Genomic DNA, 18,812 nt, shown 5'->3' with positions numbered 1-18,812 from the left:
TTATGAATGAGTTAGCACCAAACTGCTAAAGTAAAACCCCTCGCTTGATTAAAGCCTTGGATTTCCATTTCCAAAACCCAGAGCTTTCTTAGGATTTTAAAGTAGGGCCAATATAATCAGAGTAAGACTGCAAAGGTGTAAGAGCAGGATGTCTTTCCAACTCTTAAGACGTGATTTCCAGTGGCTCGGAATAACGAGACATTATCGCTGTCCTTTACTGTTCCAAAAAAACACGTCCCAGTATGTTCTGTATTATGTGAATCTCGTGTTCTATTTCACGTGATACATCTAAGCTGGTCTGTCCAAATTCCAATTCCAGCTTTTTCTAAATTGTGCTGTGATCTACAGTTCATTCTGTTAAGTCTTTTCCATAATCCCTCCACTCCATATTATATATACACCTTCAGTGCTCCTTCCCTCCCTCACATCCTAACACTTTCCCTTAATCGCCTCTTAATCATTTGCCTGAAAAGTAAACCATCCAGTCACTTATTGTTTCCTTCCAGATGCTGCCATGGAATGACTCCCCATGGACTTCCTGAATATTCCATCATGGTCAATTGGCTGGGCAGACTGTGAGTGCAGCACTCCAAAGCTTTTAAGCTCTTTCTTTCCAAGAAAACTCAGAGCTAACACCATTGTTTCCTCACAAAACAGCTAACATCTGCAGACTGGAACATCAAAACAAACAAAAAAAAAATTGTGCATCGTTCTGCTAAAGTTGGATGCAAACTTTCTCAGCCACTTTAGGCAATAAATCAATGTTCTTTTCAATTTCTATTGAAAAATAAACTATAGTGACTGATTTTCAATTTCCCCTTAGAGGAATACTTAACAAACAGGTTACATGCAATGACTAATTAGTCTTTCTGCCTTCCATCTAAGCAAAGTCAGCTTCTATTTGGAAATCCTCTGCTCTATCTTAAGCCAAGTTTAAAAAAAAAACTATATGAATTATCTAAGAACCAGACACAGGCTCACAGACACAGAGAACAGACTTGTGGTTGCCAAAGGTGGGGGAGGGATGGATTAGGAGTTTGGGATTAGCAAATGCAAACTATTATATATAGAATGGATGAACAACAAGGTCCTACTGTATAGCACAGGGAACTATATTCAATATCCTGTGATAAACCATAATGGAAAAGAATATGAAAAAGAATGTATATATGTGTATAACTGAGTCACTTCGCTGTACAGCAGAAATTAATGCATTTAAAATCAACTCTACTTCAATAAATTTTGTTTAAAAAACTAAATGATTATACTTAAGTAACAGCCCATCACCATCAACTATAAAATCAATAAAATCCCTCTATCAATATAATGTTAAACTGATAAAATTAAAATTCCAATTGTTATATTAATACCCATTCTAATTCTGTACCTTGAATCGCACTTTCTAACTTCTTCCTTTCAAATGCCACTATTTTATTCCTAAGTGGAAATGATTTCTCTTTCCTCACTTGGACCATTCCAAGCCAGTCTTCTCAGCATACACTAGAGTCAAAAATGAATGAGATTTTAAACCATAATACCAGATTCTCAATTCTATAATATCTCTTTACAAAGTTCACAAATCATTTAAACTTTTTTTTAAATGTATTTATTTATTTTTGGCTGTGTTGGGTCTTCGTTTCTGTGCGAGGGCTTTCTCTAGTTGCGGCAAGCGGGGGCCACTCTTCATAGCGGTGCACGGGCCTCTCACTATCGTGGTCTCTCTTGTTGCAGAGCACAGGCTCCAGACGCACAGGCTCAGTAGTTGTGGCTCACGGGCCTAGTTGCTCCGCGGCATGTGGGATCTTCCCAGACCAGGGCTCGAACCCATGTCCCCTGCATTGGCAGGCAGACTCTCAACCACTGTGCCACCAGGGAAGCCCCGAATCATTTAAACTTTTTATCCCTCTTTAAATGTCCAGTGGTATTTTATAAATACCAATAACAGGAACTTCTACGTGTATTAGAGATCACTAAAAGAAATACATACACACACAGAAACTATTTTAATGCTGGATAGTTTGAGAGAATGAAAGACGGTTGTTCAGAAAAGGCCTCAGGATCTGCTGCCCCTACCACCAGGCCACCTGCCCTCAAGGGGTCTCCTTTTAGTCCTTGTGGAGGGAAGGGGCTGGGACCTCAAACCTTAGGTGGGTTCAGTTAGCAGTAATAAGAGTCCAAAGTCACATACTACAAATCTAATAACTTAAAATGGTCATTTGAAAACTTATTTGAGATAATATATTGAAGTCTCAAGGACCATCAAAGATGACAGCAGAACAGGCTAAGCAGTCAACTACAAGGCAGGCAGGACAAACAGAGCTGCATTGTGGAAGATTCTATCCTAATGAATGTCTTGTCCTACACTCCCACTTTTCAGGGGTTCCTCTCAGCTCTTATCATATCAATCTCATACACAGTGTCCTCAACTACCCCAGGTCAGAATTTCCCCAAGTGCTCTAACTCCAAAATTTATGCTTTGATATATTCCCATTCACCCAACAGTAATAAATATATACTCATTTATATTCATAGATATAAACCTACATACTTGAAGATCTACATCCATGCACTTGCAGACATGTTTGGATATGGATGGCGTCTCTTTCATGCACAAGTTGATAAATATATATATATATATATATATATATATATATATATATATATATAATATATATATATATATATTTACAAGAACAAGTTCATGAGCCATAAATTTTTGCCTTCATGAAAATTGGAGCAACTAAAATTTATCAACACTTGAAAAGTATTCAAATTTTTAGCTAATAATAACTAATAAATTATAAACTAGTGTTCTAGGAAAATATTGATATATGCTGGCAGGGATGTTAAAGCCAAAATGGAAAAAATAAAACACACAGCCTCTAGACTGAATATGATTACACTCTGCCTCGACAGTAATACAAATAGCAAAACTGTATAAGAATCTGTTCAGTTTTTCTGACTTTCAATTCCTGTGAATTCTATGGTATATGAGATTTATATATTTTACTAATGATTAGGCACATATTCAATTTTTTCACACTTACTTTTCCTTCCTGGAAATTAATAAGATATCATTATGTTATAGCATGTCTCAGTTCAGTTTAATTATTTCAAACTTTCTAAAAGAGTTCTCAGAACAGACTTGTGGTTGCCAAGGGGGAGGGGGTTGGGGGAGGGATGGAGTTGGAGGTTGGGATTAGCAGATGTAAGCTATTATATATAGAATAGATAAACAACAAGGTCCTACTGTATAGCACAGGGAACTATATTCAATATCCTGTGATAAACCATAATGAAAAGAATATTTTAAAAGAATGTATATATATGTATAACTGAATCACTTTGCTGCACAGCAGAAATTAACACAACATTGTAAATCAACTATACTTCAATAAGGAAATAAAAGAGTTCTCAGCATTCACTTTTTACTGTCCCTACTGTTCAACAGAAAATGCCTCCAACAAAACTATGAATCTGAAAACAAAAGATGGTTATTATATGTAGTTTGACTAGTTAAATCATTTGATACCAAGTTTTACATGTGGCTTCATTAAAATTATTGATAGCTAAATAGGAGTTCACACAAAATGAATGACAAGGATCGTCTTTGTCTTCTCCTTCCCAAGTTTGAGAAGGAGTTGCTGGTCTTCTTTCACACTTGCTTTTAGGAAAAAGAAAAGTGGCATCAACTATCCGGGGACTTGCAGCTTCCCCAGAGGTGGATGGCGCAACCTCCAAGCCTGAGTCCCCCTGGAACTGAGGCAGCCCCATGGAGAGGGAAAGGGGCCATGGGAGCTCCTGACCCCTCACCAATCTGCACTCCCAGCCCAGGTTTGAGAAACGCTAAGCAGTAATGCAAGGATAGCAAAACTGCAGGAAAGCACGGTGTGAGAGTGTTCAGTCCTAACTCGTGTTCAGTCCTAATGTGACTGGCTCTGGTTCCTGAGTTACTCAGTCTGAGTTTCTCAAATGGAAGATACTGAAGTCCTTCTCCTGAGGGCACATTCTTGGAATTAAAACAACTGCTTTGCAAATGACAGAAAATTATTATTTTCTATGCTTCAAACAACCCATGTCTTATTAATAAAAATTTTTATTAACCTCACAAGAGTACTTCAGAACATGTTAGGTCACTGAGTTGTTTTTTGTTTTGTTGCATTGTAATCTGCCTTTTCTCTACACATTATGGTTTTGGATGGCCACTCAAAAAAAAAAAAAAAAAAGAATAAAGATTCAACGGTTAAAGTAAATAGATTTTTCTGACAGGAGTTATCCAGGAACTTTCAATATGTATATGAAGTGTGCATACACAATATTTGGTATATAGGCAACAATACATTTTAAATAAATCTGACCTTTTTGATATGATGGTACTTGCTCATTTGACCTACTTACTAAAAAACTAAGGAAGGATGCATGTCTCAGAAATATCCTGTAAAACTATTAACCTGAGCTCAGGAGAAAGAGAAGGCTGCTGGTAGATCAGAGTGAAAGGAGGAGATCATGAAAAGTCACAAAAGTCTTTGGAATCATCATAAAAAATCTGAATAACTTGTCTCTGAAGAAAAGTGATTTATTCAGGTCCATCCACCTCAGGCTTTAAATGCTGGATCTCAAAATAAACTACAGTTCAAAGCTAAGCTATATCATCTTAAGCCATTTGTAACCAACTGCAGTGATAGATTAAGCTAGAACTTTACTAATATGTTAAAAAGAAAACACATTACAACAAATGAGTACAAAATAATTTTCCTATAACTGAAGTTCCTACTGTTCAATTGACTGACGTGATGTAGTGAAGAAATACAGGCTTTGGAACCTTACACAGATTCAAATCCAGTGCCTCTACCAGGTATTTGACCTGGAGAAAATAAATATTATTCACTCCCTTTCCTCATATTAAAAATGAAAATCACAGGACCTTCTTTGCAGGACTATAAGAGTTCAGAAAGTATGCAAATTCCTTAGCAAACTTTACTGATAAAGCATGGTTGGTGCCTAAATGTCCACTGAAACATGAATGGATAAAGAAGATGTGGCACATACATACAATGGAATATTACTTGGCCATAAAAAAGAATGAAATAATGCCATTCACAGCAACATGGATGGACATAGAGATTATCATACGAAGTGAAGTAAGTCCAATGGAGAAAGACAAATATCATATGATATCACTTACATGTGGAATCTAAAATATGACATGAATTAATCTACCTATGAAACAGAAACAGACTCACAGACATAGAGAACAGACTTGTGGTTGCCAAGGGGGAAGGGGAGTGGGAGGTTGGGATTAGCAGATACAAGCTTTTACATATAGAATGGATAAACAGCAAGGTCCTACTACATAGCACAGGGAACTATATTCAATATCTTGTGATAAACCATTATGGAAAAGAATATGAAAAAATATATATGTATAACTGAATCACTTTGCTGTACAGCAGAAATTAACATAACATTGTAAATCAAGAATAGTTCAATAAAATATTTTTTTTAAAAAAAGAGTGGTTGGTGGTATCATCATCATCATCATATAATTTCCTAAACTCTTATTAATAATATTCTATTAACAATTAGCATAATATTATGTCTCTCATATATTCTTAAGTTTGTCCCATGCAATAAGTCAGTTGCAAGTCTATTGCAAGTATTCTAAAATAATACTCCTGCCCCTAAATAATAACTGGTTATCACTATGGCATTCCCATCAAAAGGTCAGCATCTATATAATGCTTCGGAGAGCAAATAGATTTAAGAGATCCAGCTCTCTAGAGATGAGTGTTTATGCAAGCTTCTGTTCCATCTCCTTTAGCTCAAGTTTTCCCTTCAACATTTTCTAGAGCATACATTCAGCAGAATTACAGTGAATTAAATATTAAAATCTTGTCATACGGGAATGGGAACTAAGTGACAGCAGACATTCACGAGTGAACCTCTGAATCACTCCATCTGTTTCTCCACAGGTTCTGCAAATGTCTTTTAAACCCACCCCTAAAATCTAGGCAAAGAGAATTCCAAATTGCCCTCAGCTTTTATGTGCGATCAGGTCCACAGCTTTCTGCAAAACGCAAGGTTTGAACGGTGACATAGCATTTTAAAAATCAGAGAATCCTTGGTCCCTACGTAAAAATTCTCAAAAGGTAGAAATTGTGTCTAACTAAAATAAGATTCATATTTTGACTTCAACATTCAGCTATGATCAGCTTCTATTTCACAGTGAAATAAATATAGATTGAGCAAAGAATTTAAAAAGTGGATGCCAAACTCTGCACATCCAGTGGGTTACAGAGATACAAAAGTAGTGGCAGAGAGCCCCTCCACTTCCTTCAAGATCCATCTGGAAGGAAACCACAGAAGGAAAGACGTCTGACAGACATGTTCTCTTTGGGTTTCCTGACTCCTTGTCTTCCAAGCTTCCTAGACCCCATCAGTTGTTAATAAAGTTCACCAAAAAGACTTTCTGAAAGGCTGATTTCACAGTGTGAAACTTATATTAAAGGCATTTTTCTCTAGCTTAAGTTTCCTTCCATCTGCATTTCCCTACTTCACAAATCCAAAAAAGCTTGACTTGGAAAGTTGCAAGCATAAGGTGACATTTGATGTGCTATCAGTAGGATACTCAGCCCAAATGCTGAATCCAACACCGGAGACCATATCTTACACACTGCAACAGAGAAGCTGCATCACCCTGAGGGTATCATTATACCCCTCGATGTTTGTACTCCTTCTCCTGTCAAATGGAGTTATGAGAAGATGCATATCATACGCTGTGTGGATTAACCTAATAAAAACCTAGACATGGAAAGTGAATGAAAAGCTAGATTCTACTTTTTTTTGACCTTTACAATGATAGCCATGAAAGAAAAAAAATAGACTTTCAAACTTCCAAAATGAATACATGAATTTAAAAAACAGACATTCTATTCCAATACAAAAAATAATAAGAGTGAAAGCTACTAATTCTTGTTTACAAAAATAATAGCTTTGATATAATTAAATACATATTTTTGCCAATCAGAAAGTCAATGAATGTGGCTTAAACCAGCTGAAGTTTACTCTATGAATGAATTTTTACCATATCCAAACTAATTTATTCTGCAAACATTTACCAGGATCTAAGTACTTAAGTCTTCTGGATAACAGAAAAGGTAAATAAAACATAGTTTCACTCCTTGAGAAGACCTCAGTCTAGCACTACAAATAGTACATATTCACTAAAGAGATGTTTCCACCTACTCAACCATCTTTGGGAAGGAACTGGGCTTCAATGCAGAAAACAAACATGGGTCCACTGAGCAGTATTCAAGAACTGGGGTTGGCAGGGGCAGCAGTGAAGAACACAGAGAAACACTTGTAAAAAAAAGTTTCACCACAAGTAAAAGGCTAGTATCCATCTTCAAATCAAGTATGAAAGTAATAATAAGGCAATTTTTAAAATTAGGGATCTTTAAATTATTATTTTTTGTAAAAGATTAGATATATGAAAAATAGATACATTGATTGATTGATTGCTTGATGGATGACAGATAGATGATAGATGGATGATTGATTTATTGATGGATGGATGGATGGATGATGGATGAAAGATGATAGATAGATGACAGATGGGTGAAAGAAAGAAAGATAGATAGATAGATAGATGACAGATGGGTGATAGATAGATATAGTTAAGGCAATTTTTAACATTAGGGACCTTTAAATTATTTTGTTCTTGTAAGAGAGAGTAGCTTAGATATATGATAGATAGATAGATGATAGATAATAGATTGATGACAGATATATAGATTGATTGATAGATGGATGGATGATAGAGATAGATGATATATGGATGACAGATAGATAGGTAGTTGATGCAGCTACAGATTGATAAACACAGATACAGATACAGATTGATATGTTATATTAATACACATATATATTTACCACATAGACTACAATCATCATCACTAACTTCCCTGGCCCTGAATTAAAATAAATGTACAGGCTTGTGTTTAACTGAATTGCAAGAAAGGATTGTGGGGGGGTGGGGGGTGAGGGGAAGTGATCCAAATAAAAAGCAAAGCCAAGAAATGAGCTTTCAGAGGAACACAGCAATGAAGAATGAAAATGTGGCCTGAGCTGCACCCCTGGGACAGAATCTCCAGTGGTTCTACCTCCCATGTGACACTTGGCCCTCCTGCCCCACAGCATCCTCACCACCCGGCAAGCATCAGGGCCAGGGTACAGCTCTTCCCCTCCCTGGAGCAGGCGGAGAAGTGTCAGCTCCTCCTTTCTAAAGCATGATTGCAACTCACAGCTCCAGCCCCTTCATCACTACCTAGAAACAACAGCTTTCACTTAAGTTTTATATTTTTCAGAGAGCTTTTCCATTCTTGCTAATCTTGGCTTTTACATAAATTACATGAAAAAAAAAAAAAAGTCCAAAATGTACCTCTAGGAACCTGAATAACTTTTTAAATTATCCTGCAGTAAAATTCAAGTAAAAATCAGTCTAATTTCAGAATGAATGTGTTTAGGAATAAGATCTGGTGATCAATATTTATTTTCTATGAGAAAAGAACATAAACATTGGCGCATACATATGGTTAGATCCAGGAGAAGAAATTCCCAAACACCTGAGCCTTCATTTAGGAATGAATTCTGATCACTATGAAAAGGAAGATGGTCCCAAAGGGAAAAATGGCAAACTCCTGGTAATTTAAAGACAACTTCCTGCCTGCTGAATGATTATGATTACATTCTACACTGTTGGAAAATATGCCAATGTTTAGAAATGTCCTGGATGGTCTCATTAAAGCATCCCCATGTAATTGTCCAGTAAGGACCACAGAATCAAATAGCCACATGCACAGGAAGATAACCTGGGTGCCCAAGGTAGCTAAGTATATGAGTAAAGCGTACAAATCCTGTTTAAGGCATTCATATGTACTTATCTTTTAAGTGTAGTCTTGGCCAAACAAAACATTTCCAGAGGTTAAATATGGCTCACCCGTGTAGCAGCAAATTTGCATCTCCTACTTAAACTAACAATTGTGAGACCAGGAAACTTGTTTTCTTGTGTTGCTTTTACTGTGAGGTCTTCAAGCAGGCTGGACAACACTTTCAAATCAGAATTTCTTCTAAAATGATATTCCCTACATATATGAGTTTGTATGATCTCTTTTAAATACCATGTGCTCCATAAAAGTGACCCATCAAGTTATGGGTCTGCACAGTCTAGCCCCTTGGTTGAGGAGGGAAAATCAAAAGAAACAAAAATAAAAGCTAAACTTGGAAGAGGAAAATGAGGAAAGAAGAAAGGGTCAGGGAAAGTTACAGCCCAGAGTGAATAAGCAGAAAGGAAGCCAGAAGACTTGGAGGAGCTCAGAGCTAATGAAAAAAACAAGAACACAGAGCAGGGGGAGGAAAGGATGTGAAAGCCAGCTGGAAGGAGAGAAAGCAAGGAAGTGAGGAGCTAACAGAAATCCAAGGACAGAAAGTATTGGAGATGGGAGGGAACAGGAAATTTATTGGAAACCAAGTTGTTTTTCCTTATGCATCCAATGCAATTCTATTCCAGGCAGAACTCTAGTCTCACCTTCAAAGAGGAGAGAAGGGAAGTCAAAACTCATAGGAGTCTCTCATGGGCTGGAGCCAGGAGCTCTCAGAAGACAGATTAGAGGAAACATGAGCCTACAGCTGACCCTTTGACAGAAGATACAGGGATGAAGGGGCAGCAGCATCACTCAGTCCAGCATTTCCCAAAACGTAGGTGAAGCACAAACAGTGAGAGCTGGGCTCCAACACAGAGCTACTGAATCCGAATTTCTAGCACATTTAATAAACACCTCCATTGACTCCTATCACCAGAAAGGTCAGGAAGCACTGGTATAGTGGTGAAAACTGGGAGCTCTGGAACCTCAGCTGACTGAATTCAATTCCTAGATCATCAACTACTGACCATGAACAAATTATTTAATGTTTCTGCATCCCAGTTACTAAACCTATAAAATGGATTGTTATGGGGATTGAGTTATGGCATGTAAAGCAGTTAGGCAGTGCCCAATGCATATTGAATATGAACCAGGAATGAATCAAGACAAAGCAAAAGATAACATTGTAAAGAAAAGGTTAATAATAAAAAGGAAATATTTTTACCCACTTCAGGGCCATTAAATGGAAAGATCCAAAATAATCTCATGCCAATAGAGATAAAATACTGTAAATTTAATCACTCATTGATTCATTCATTCATTTAACAAATTTTATTGAACTATGTCACACATAAAGAGGGAGTAAATAGCATACTGTTTCCCTAAAGCAAGATAATTTAGGCAGCATATTTTTATCTTTAAAAAATATCTTCTCTATCTTTCACAAGTTTTACTTATAGCGAAAATCATTATAAGACAGTTTTTCTGTAAAATATTACTTTTTCATGAAGCAGCCAATCATTTTATTCAATTTTTGGACTTTAAATTGTTTCTCTATACAAAGTTCAAGCTATAAGATGAATAAGTTCTAGGAATCTAAGGCACAGCATAGTGATTAACACTACAGTTAATAATATATTATATCCTTGAAAGCTGCTACGAGAGTAAATCTTAAATGGTCTCAGCACAAAAAAGAAATGGTAATTATGTGATGTGATGCAGATGTTAGCCAACGCCATGGTGACAATCATTTTGCAATATATGAATGTATCAAATTTGTATACCTTAAACTTACACAATGTTATATGTCAATTATATCTTAATAAAGCTTGAAAATTAAATACACAAATTGTTACTCTCAACGGTTTGCATATTACCTGGAATGTAACCACTTCAAAAGCTTTGTAATATAGTAAATGAATATATTTTTTCAATTCCAATTATATTGCAAAATAAGTGTTTTTTAAATATTTCCCCTGTTATATTAGTAATTTTTTAACTAGCTTGTTCAGAACAAACTTCTCACAGAGAACCAGAAAATCTGGTGAAAATATTAGTGAAAACACTTGTTTGATAGCCTTAGGAGTCTCCAAGGGAAGATGTACTTCAGTGGCCAAGATACTAGCAGAAGAAAAACACAGAGGGGTGATACCAAAATTCAGCGTGAACTTTCCTCTTGAGGCATTCGCCAATTCTATGCAATCAGGTGAGAAGCTGAGAAGAGCATCAGAGCTTCCAGGAGTCTTAGAAGTTGGGGAGGAAATATTTTTGAGTTCAGGTTCAACAAGTAGAAGACATTCTGGTAAACATTCTAGGCTTTTAGTTAGAACCCCTGGAGAGCAACAAAATAAAAGTAAGCGTGAAGAGAAAAGACAAGCCCTCACAAATGAAGTAGGTCCAGCCTTGAATCAGCTAAATATCTGATTGGCTTAAGGTAAGCTACCCTTGCACTTATTGCCTGCTAGAAACAAAAGATAATCAATCCTTCCTGCACCTCACACCCATAAGAATGGCTATTACCAAAATGACAAGAAATAAGTGTTGTTGAGGATGTGGAGAAAAGGGAATCCTTGTGCACTGTCAAGGGGAATGTAAATTGGTGCAGCCACTATGGAAAACAGCATGAAGGTTCCTCAAAAAATTAAAAATAAAACTATCATATGATTCAGCAATTCTGCTTCTAGCTATTTATCCCAAGGAAAGGAAATCATTATCTTGAACAGATATCTGCACCCCCATGTTCATTACAGCACTCTTTGCAATAGCCAAGACATGAAAACAACCCAAGTACCCATTGACAGATGAATGGATAAAGAAAATATGGTGTATATATCTACACAAAGGCAATTATTCAGTCATAAAAAGAAGGAAATCATGCCATTTGCTCCCTGATGGACCCTGAGGGTATTATGCTAAGCAAAATAAGTCACACAGAAAGAGACAAGTACTTATATGTGGAATCTTAAAAAAAAAAAAAAAAAATTAGATACAGAGAACAGACTGGTGGTTGCCAGAGGCAGGGTGTAGAGGGTGGGCAAAAGGGAGCGGGGGGAAGGTAATCATTTCTGGAGGACAGTATGACTCAGAGCCTCAAATTATGTCTATAACATTTTCATAACAGGTGTCTAACCTAAACTGAAAAATTAGTAGGCATTGCAAGAGGAAAGATACATGAAAGAGACCCACTGGAGATCTGAATATTGGAGTTACCAGACATGGAACTTAAAATAACTGATAAGTATTCAAGAATTCTTGATAAGATGGAGAATTGTGGCAGAGAACTAAAAATTGGTTTTGAAAACCATATAGAAGTCCATTAATTCAAAAATATAACTAAAATTAAGAACTCACATTAAATCAGCAGCAAATTAGACAAAGATAAAGAGGGAATTAGTGAAATGGAATAGGTAGGTGAGAAAAAATATTCAGACTGAACATGGTGAGAAAAAAAAGATAAAAAATACAAAAAATGAGTATAAGAAATAAATGGGTCATAAGGAACATTCTAAGATTCTTCAAGCTATAGGTCCAAGTTGGGGGGTGGTTAAAAAAAGAAACAGAAGCAATAGTTGAAGAGAATTGATTGAAAAATTTCCAAAACATATGGAAGCCAACAAGCATCAAGATCCAAGTAGTGCTATGAACCATTATCAGATATAAAGAAACTACCAGTCAACTCATCATAGTCATACTGTTGGAAACCAAAGATAACAAGAAGAGAATGAAAGATATATTATCATCAAAGAACTAAAAGTAAAACTAACAGCTGATTTCCCTCTGGTTTGTCTCTGGTTTCCATTTTATCTGTTGAGAAGTCTGCATTTCATACCTCTGTCATGTCATGTATTCTAATTCTTTATATGGAACATGTATTTATACTCAATATTCATTATTTATGCACAGTGCACACGTATATACATAAATGTAATTCAAGCAAAGAAAAACTGAAAGAAATTATCACCACCAGATTTTTACTAAAGAAAATATTAAAGCAAATATTTCTAGTTGAAGGGAAATAATTTCCGATGAAAGAATGGAGATTAAGAAAGCAATAAAGAGCAAAGGAAAGAGGAAATATGTGCATAGATATAAATGTATATTGACTATAAATACATATTACAAATATACCATATAGAAAATTAATATATACAACAACAATATAGAAAGCGAAGGCAGTGAAGGGAGTTAAATTATCATATTTTTAATAAGTTGCAATAGAACTAATTTATATAATATTTTAATAAGTCAAGGCTGTACGTTGACATCTTATGGGTAGCAACTACCAGTACCATAAAAACAGCACATAACTAACAAGCCAACCCAAGGGAAAAATGAATTTTAAAATGTACATAATTTCAAAAGAAGTCATAAAAAAAGAGAAACAGGGCAGTAAAGGACAAAAGAACACTTGAGACAAACAGAAAACAAACAGTGGGATGGTAGTTTGGTTCCTTTCTGAAAATTCCTCCCCACTCACTCTAAGGTATTTTGTAAATGTACTAACAGCTTCAGAGTTGTCAACTGAAAAGCATATAGTCACTTTAATCTTTTAATTAAATTTAAGCAAAAATATTATACATTCCAATTAAATTCAAGAGACCTTTTAACACTAAATACTTGGAATCATAATATTTGCTGACAGTAAATGTAACTTAAAGGATTAGGATATAATGTAAAATAACTATAAATTTAATCTCACATAATCTACAATTTTGTCTTTAAAAAACTAATATACTTTAAGTGTTGTTTATGATAGAATTTAGGTCCTTGGTAATTTTATTGCTGTGATGGGGTATTAATACATGAAGATATTTAGCTACTGCTTAAGTAGCACTTGGAAATCAAAGAAGGACTACTTTACAGGGAACCTAAATTTTAATCCAAACTTTAAACCACCAGTTAAGCCAGCTTCATCATATCCATTTTAACAGAGACAAATATAGAAAATAAAACAGGCCCTAAGAGACAGCTTGAACCATAGAAGGTTCAATTTTAACCTCCTGGTCTATTAAGGAAATCTTCTGAAAACCCAATGCCATTAGTTACCAAAAAAAAGAGAGGAAGAGAACTCAAGAATTTAATTAGTGGAGCTGTGGTAGTGCAAGTCTTTAATTCACATTGACCCATTTTATATTTGGTAATAAATTGCTAAACTTCAAATGTGTATATTTGTACTTACACACACACACAATATTTAATTTTATATTAATAATATATTGGTAGCAGAAAAAGGGCTAGGTTTTGAATCTTTCTATTGACTAGCACAGTATTCTTTCAAAATAGAGCACTCTGTCTGTCCCAACTGCAGCCAAATTATTTCAAAACTTAGGGGTCCTGCCCATGATTCCCTCTGCCAGATTTAACAGTGGAAAAATAGTTAAGCTCTGTGCATCTTTTAACAGCTTCCAGAATCCATTTTCAACTCTTTCCCCATCAAAGTATGACTAGATTCTATAAGATAAAAAGATGACACAACCCAAACATCCATCGACAGATGAATGGATAAAGAAGATGTGGTACATATATACAATGGAATATTACTCCACCATTAAAAAGAATGAAATAATGCCATTTGCAGCTACATGCATGGACCTGGAGATTATCATACTAAGTGAAGTAAGTCAGAAAAAGACAAATATCACATGCTATCACTTATATGTGGAATCTAAAAAAAAAAAAAAAATGATACAAATGAACTTATTTACAAAACAGAAATAGACTCATAGGCATAGAAAATAATCTTACAGTTACCAAAGGGGAAAGCAGGGTGAGGAATAAATTAGGAGGTTGGGATTAGCAAATACAATCTACTATATATAAAATAGATAAACAACAAGGTCTTACTGTATAACACAGGGAACTATATTCAGTATGTTTTAATAACCTAAATTGGAAAAGAGTCTGAAAAAGAATAGATACATATACATATGTGTATGTATAACTGAATCGCTTTGCTGTACACCAGAAACTAACACAACATTATAAATCAACTATAGTTCAATAAAAAAAGGTAAAACACAAATAGTTATAATACCCATCTAACAGCACTAAGACCAAACTTTATTGACACCTGTCTTAATTCTCATCACTTTGGCATTCACATAACAAATAGTTAGCATTGTACTACAATGTGCCAATCATTGTTTTGGAGCCTGAAAAGTGCTATGAAGGATTTCACGTTCCCCATAAATCTGAGATGCTTATGCCCTAGAAGGAAAAACATCCATTCATTTGTTCATTCAACAAGTATTCATTGGCCATTAAAAACTAATCAGACATTTTGTTCATTGCTGAGGATTTTGTGGTGGAATTTTTCCTTACTTTTATGATACTTAGAGTCTGGTAGGGAATTAAACATAAAATGATCACAACAATAAATGTAGAATTCATATTATTTGTAATGAACATTGCAAAGTAAGATAACAAGAAATGCTTGCCTTGAGAGTCTGGGAAAGATTTCATGAGGAAGCAACATTTGAGTTGAGATCTCAAGGTTATTTGAAAAGAATCTTCCTAGCAGAGGGGAAAACAGGTAAAGATCATGTTTCCAGAGGAAAGATGATTGGGAAACTCAAAGAAGGACACAGTGGCAAGGATAAGAGAACATAGCTTAAGATGATGCTGCAGAGAGATGCAATGAAGAGATCACCTGAGGCTTCCAAAAACACATTAAAGATTTTGCTTGCTATTCATTCCTAAAAGCAATGAGAATTCACAGAAGGTTGTGAAACGGGAGAATAGCATGATTCTCTTTGGAAAGGGTTGGTCAAAAGAAGTGATATTTAAGCTGTGTCTGAGGAATAAATAGGAGATTCTCACTAAAGCAGTCCAGGGTTAAAACGGCAATATTTGGAGAAGGTATTGCTATTTCTCCAAAAAGGAACGAAAAGTCTTTATTAGGCTGATGAATGTCCAAAAACCCTATTCCCCGCATTCCTAGATCAGTCATCCTAGTCATTTTCTTTCTTTTTTTTCATCCTAGTCATTTTCAATTACCCTGTTTCCACATCCCTACAAGGCAAAGTAGACATCCTCACCTAGCAGTCTAGCCTCTGTCATGTTCCCCAAAGCCCACAAAATCAGAATATGGGGGTTGCGGGAGAGAAAAATAATATTAACCCAGCAACAAAAGTCATATAAAGTCTCAGACTTAGAGACTGGAAGGTAAGGATTCCTGATTCTGTAACAGAGTGAATATGAAGGTTATATTATCTTTATAATACAAAGATCAAATTAGAAGGCGGGAAAATTAAATAGAAGACAAGAGAACATACAGGAAGATAAAGAATTACTTTCCCTTTCTTGATTGTCAGCAACAGTCTTTGAGTCAGATGACCAGGGTCATCTTTTAAGTAATGAGGAGCAAAGTATCTTTTAGAGAATCCACAAACGCTGAACTCCAATCTGTAGAACTAAAATTACAATGCCACAGATTGATACATTGAACTGAAAATACACTAACTATAAAACTATAGAAAACTGGATGCCTAATATTAGAATAGTTGATTTAAAAACACAAACTTAAATTATGCTTACCCACTAAAATATTATACTTAATACAAGTTATTATTTTGTACATAGGTGAATCAGGAATAAACATTTTTGTATCCACCAAAATTCGAAAAAATAGCTAAACCCTGAGTCTCCCTCCCTTTTCCCACGTTTTCACATTCACTTAACAATTATCACTGTTATTCCTTTGTGAAACTTTAAGCTCTTTTAAGGGAAAAGTCAATTTCTTTATATAGATTTTCTTCATTTATTTGCCGTTTCCGGTTGAGAATGCATTAAATCACGAGTATGTGGATACTATTCACTTGCCTAATAATTGTCTTAAAATGGGCTTTCAGGAATCATATGGGAATACATTTTGGACTGAAATCGCTGTTATTTACCATTTTTCCCCAGCTTGTTCAAGTGTGTTGAAGCATAAATACATTAGGGATAATTAATGATATGACGGATGATTTCATCCCACCGTGTTTTCTGTGTTGGCTTTGTTCCTTTTTCCGCCTCATATTCTGACAAATTCGTTGTCTTTGTCACACAATAATCAGGAGAGAACTGAAAAGAAGGGCGCTATCCTCGGAGGAGTGCTGTATATTATGACTCATCCCTTCCAAGGGAAACACAGAGAAGGAACAGTTTCCTTTAGGCGACCTGCACGTGGCCAAGATACGGATTTTAGTGGGTCTGAGCTGCAGGGGCGGGTCTGCAATTCACCCCAGAGAGATGATGGGAAACCTTTTAAGGGGTGAGGTTTTGACATTACAGAACTGTCGCAGGAAGGGCCCGGGGTGAGAGGCTACACAAGAAGGGGAGAAGAGGCCTGGGGGATGACGGGAGAGGGTGGGGACACCCTGGGCCGCGAGGTGGTACCTGCGCGGGCTCGAACGCCCCTGCCACTGAATCCCCGATCCAGAGATGCTCCCGGAGAAGTTGTTGGTAGCTGAGGCAGTGCTTCACCGCGGATGGCACGTTCCCCATGGCCGGGTCCGGGGCGGCTGTAGGCGATGGGAGAGAGCGGGGAGGAGAGGGATGCGGGCCGGGCGCGCGCTGCGGTCCCGCGCCGGCCCCCGAGCGCGCCTTCCGCCTCCCGCGCGCGCTGAGTCCGGCCCCGCTTTGTGCGCTGCGGCGGCGCCAAGCCGAGAGCGCCCAGAGCAGGGCGCGCGGGAGACACCTGCGCGCACGCGGGCCACCCGGAGCCGAAGCGCGGAGGAGATATTCCTAGCATGGCGCGCCTGTCGCACTGCACCCAGCACGTAGGGCTGATCGCATCTGCACACGCCCCATTCACCGGCTTCTCCCCTGGTTCAGAATCCACAGGGAAGAAAGGGTTAGGTCTCCCTCAAAGGAAGAGGGTCTGCGTTTTCTTGTCTGGCAGTTTGCTCATTCCCAGTTTGCTCATTCCCAGTCCACTGTAGATGCATCCGGCCTTGAACTCACCTGAGTTTATCTTCATGACAATAAACTTGACATATACACACAGATTTAAAATAGATAACCAACAAGGACCTACTGTATAGCACAGGGAACTCTGCTCAATATTCTGTAATAACCTAAATGGGAAAAGAACTTGAAAAAGAATAGATGCATGGATTCGTACAACTGAATCACTTTTCTGTACACCTGAAACTAACACAACATTGCTAATAAACTGTACTCCAATATAAAATAAAAATTTAAAAATAAATACATCAGTCATATTGGCTTAAGGCCCACCCAAACAACCCTTCAAATCAGAAAATCAACCTTGACACAGCACTACCATCCAATCTACATACCCCATGCAAATTTCACCAACTGTCTCAACAGTGTCCCATTTGCTCAAAAATTAGCTCTATTTTTTAAAAGCTCGATTTTTAAATATGAGACAGGAAATATGCTCAGTATTTTGTAATAACCTGTATGGGAAAAGAATATATATATATATATATATATATATATATATATATATATATATATATATATATATATATATATAAAACATATAACACATATATGTTATAACTTAGCCCATACATTTATACTACATATGCCAAGCTTCTGTTTTGTTTTCTTTGCTGTTTTTCTCTTTGCTTCTAATATTAAGGTTTTATATTTTGAAAAAATGATGCAGATCCAAAGTCTTCATATGGAAGAATTTCTTTATGACCTTTCCTTTATTTCCTTGTTAGGGCCCCACCTTAGTTACTTCTGCAATGGTTTCTCTTTATATGAAATTATTATATCAATTATATCAATCTATGGCATATGCTAAAATAAATTTCTTGGAGAGTTAAAAAAAATCTGAATCATTTTGCTGTACACCTGAAACTAACACAACATTGTAAATCAACTATACTTCAATTTTTTTTTACAATATATGAACAAAAAATAAATAAATATTCT

At 36.3% G+C, this 18,812-nt stretch overlaps 1 protein-coding gene across 1 annotated transcript in view; it reads right to left on the bottom strand.

Annotated features, from left to right (window-relative positions):
* Positions 1–17,503, bottom strand: part of HMGCLL1 (3-hydroxymethyl-3-methylglutaryl-CoA lyase like 1) — a 144,164-nt gene extending 126,661 nt beyond the window's left edge. Inside the window, exon 1 of the mRNA XM_028167670.2 lies at positions 17,301–17,503. Coding sequence (XP_028023471.2) covers positions 17,301–17,408 — 108 coding nt within the window. The 5' untranslated portion in view covers positions 17,409–17,503. The remainder of the gene's footprint in view (positions 1–17,300) is intronic.
* Positions 17,504–18,812: the final 1,309 nt, after the last annotated feature.

This window comes from Balaenoptera acutorostrata, chromosome 10 (genome assembly GCF_949987535.1).
Source record: "Balaenoptera acutorostrata chromosome 10, mBalAcu1.1, whole genome shotgun sequence".
NCBI lineage: Eukaryota > Metazoa > Chordata > Mammalia > Artiodactyla > Balaenopteridae > Balaenoptera > Balaenoptera acutorostrata.
The sequence above is the reverse complement of the archived record's forward strand: the minus strand, read 5'-3'. Positions and strand labels throughout refer to the sequence as shown.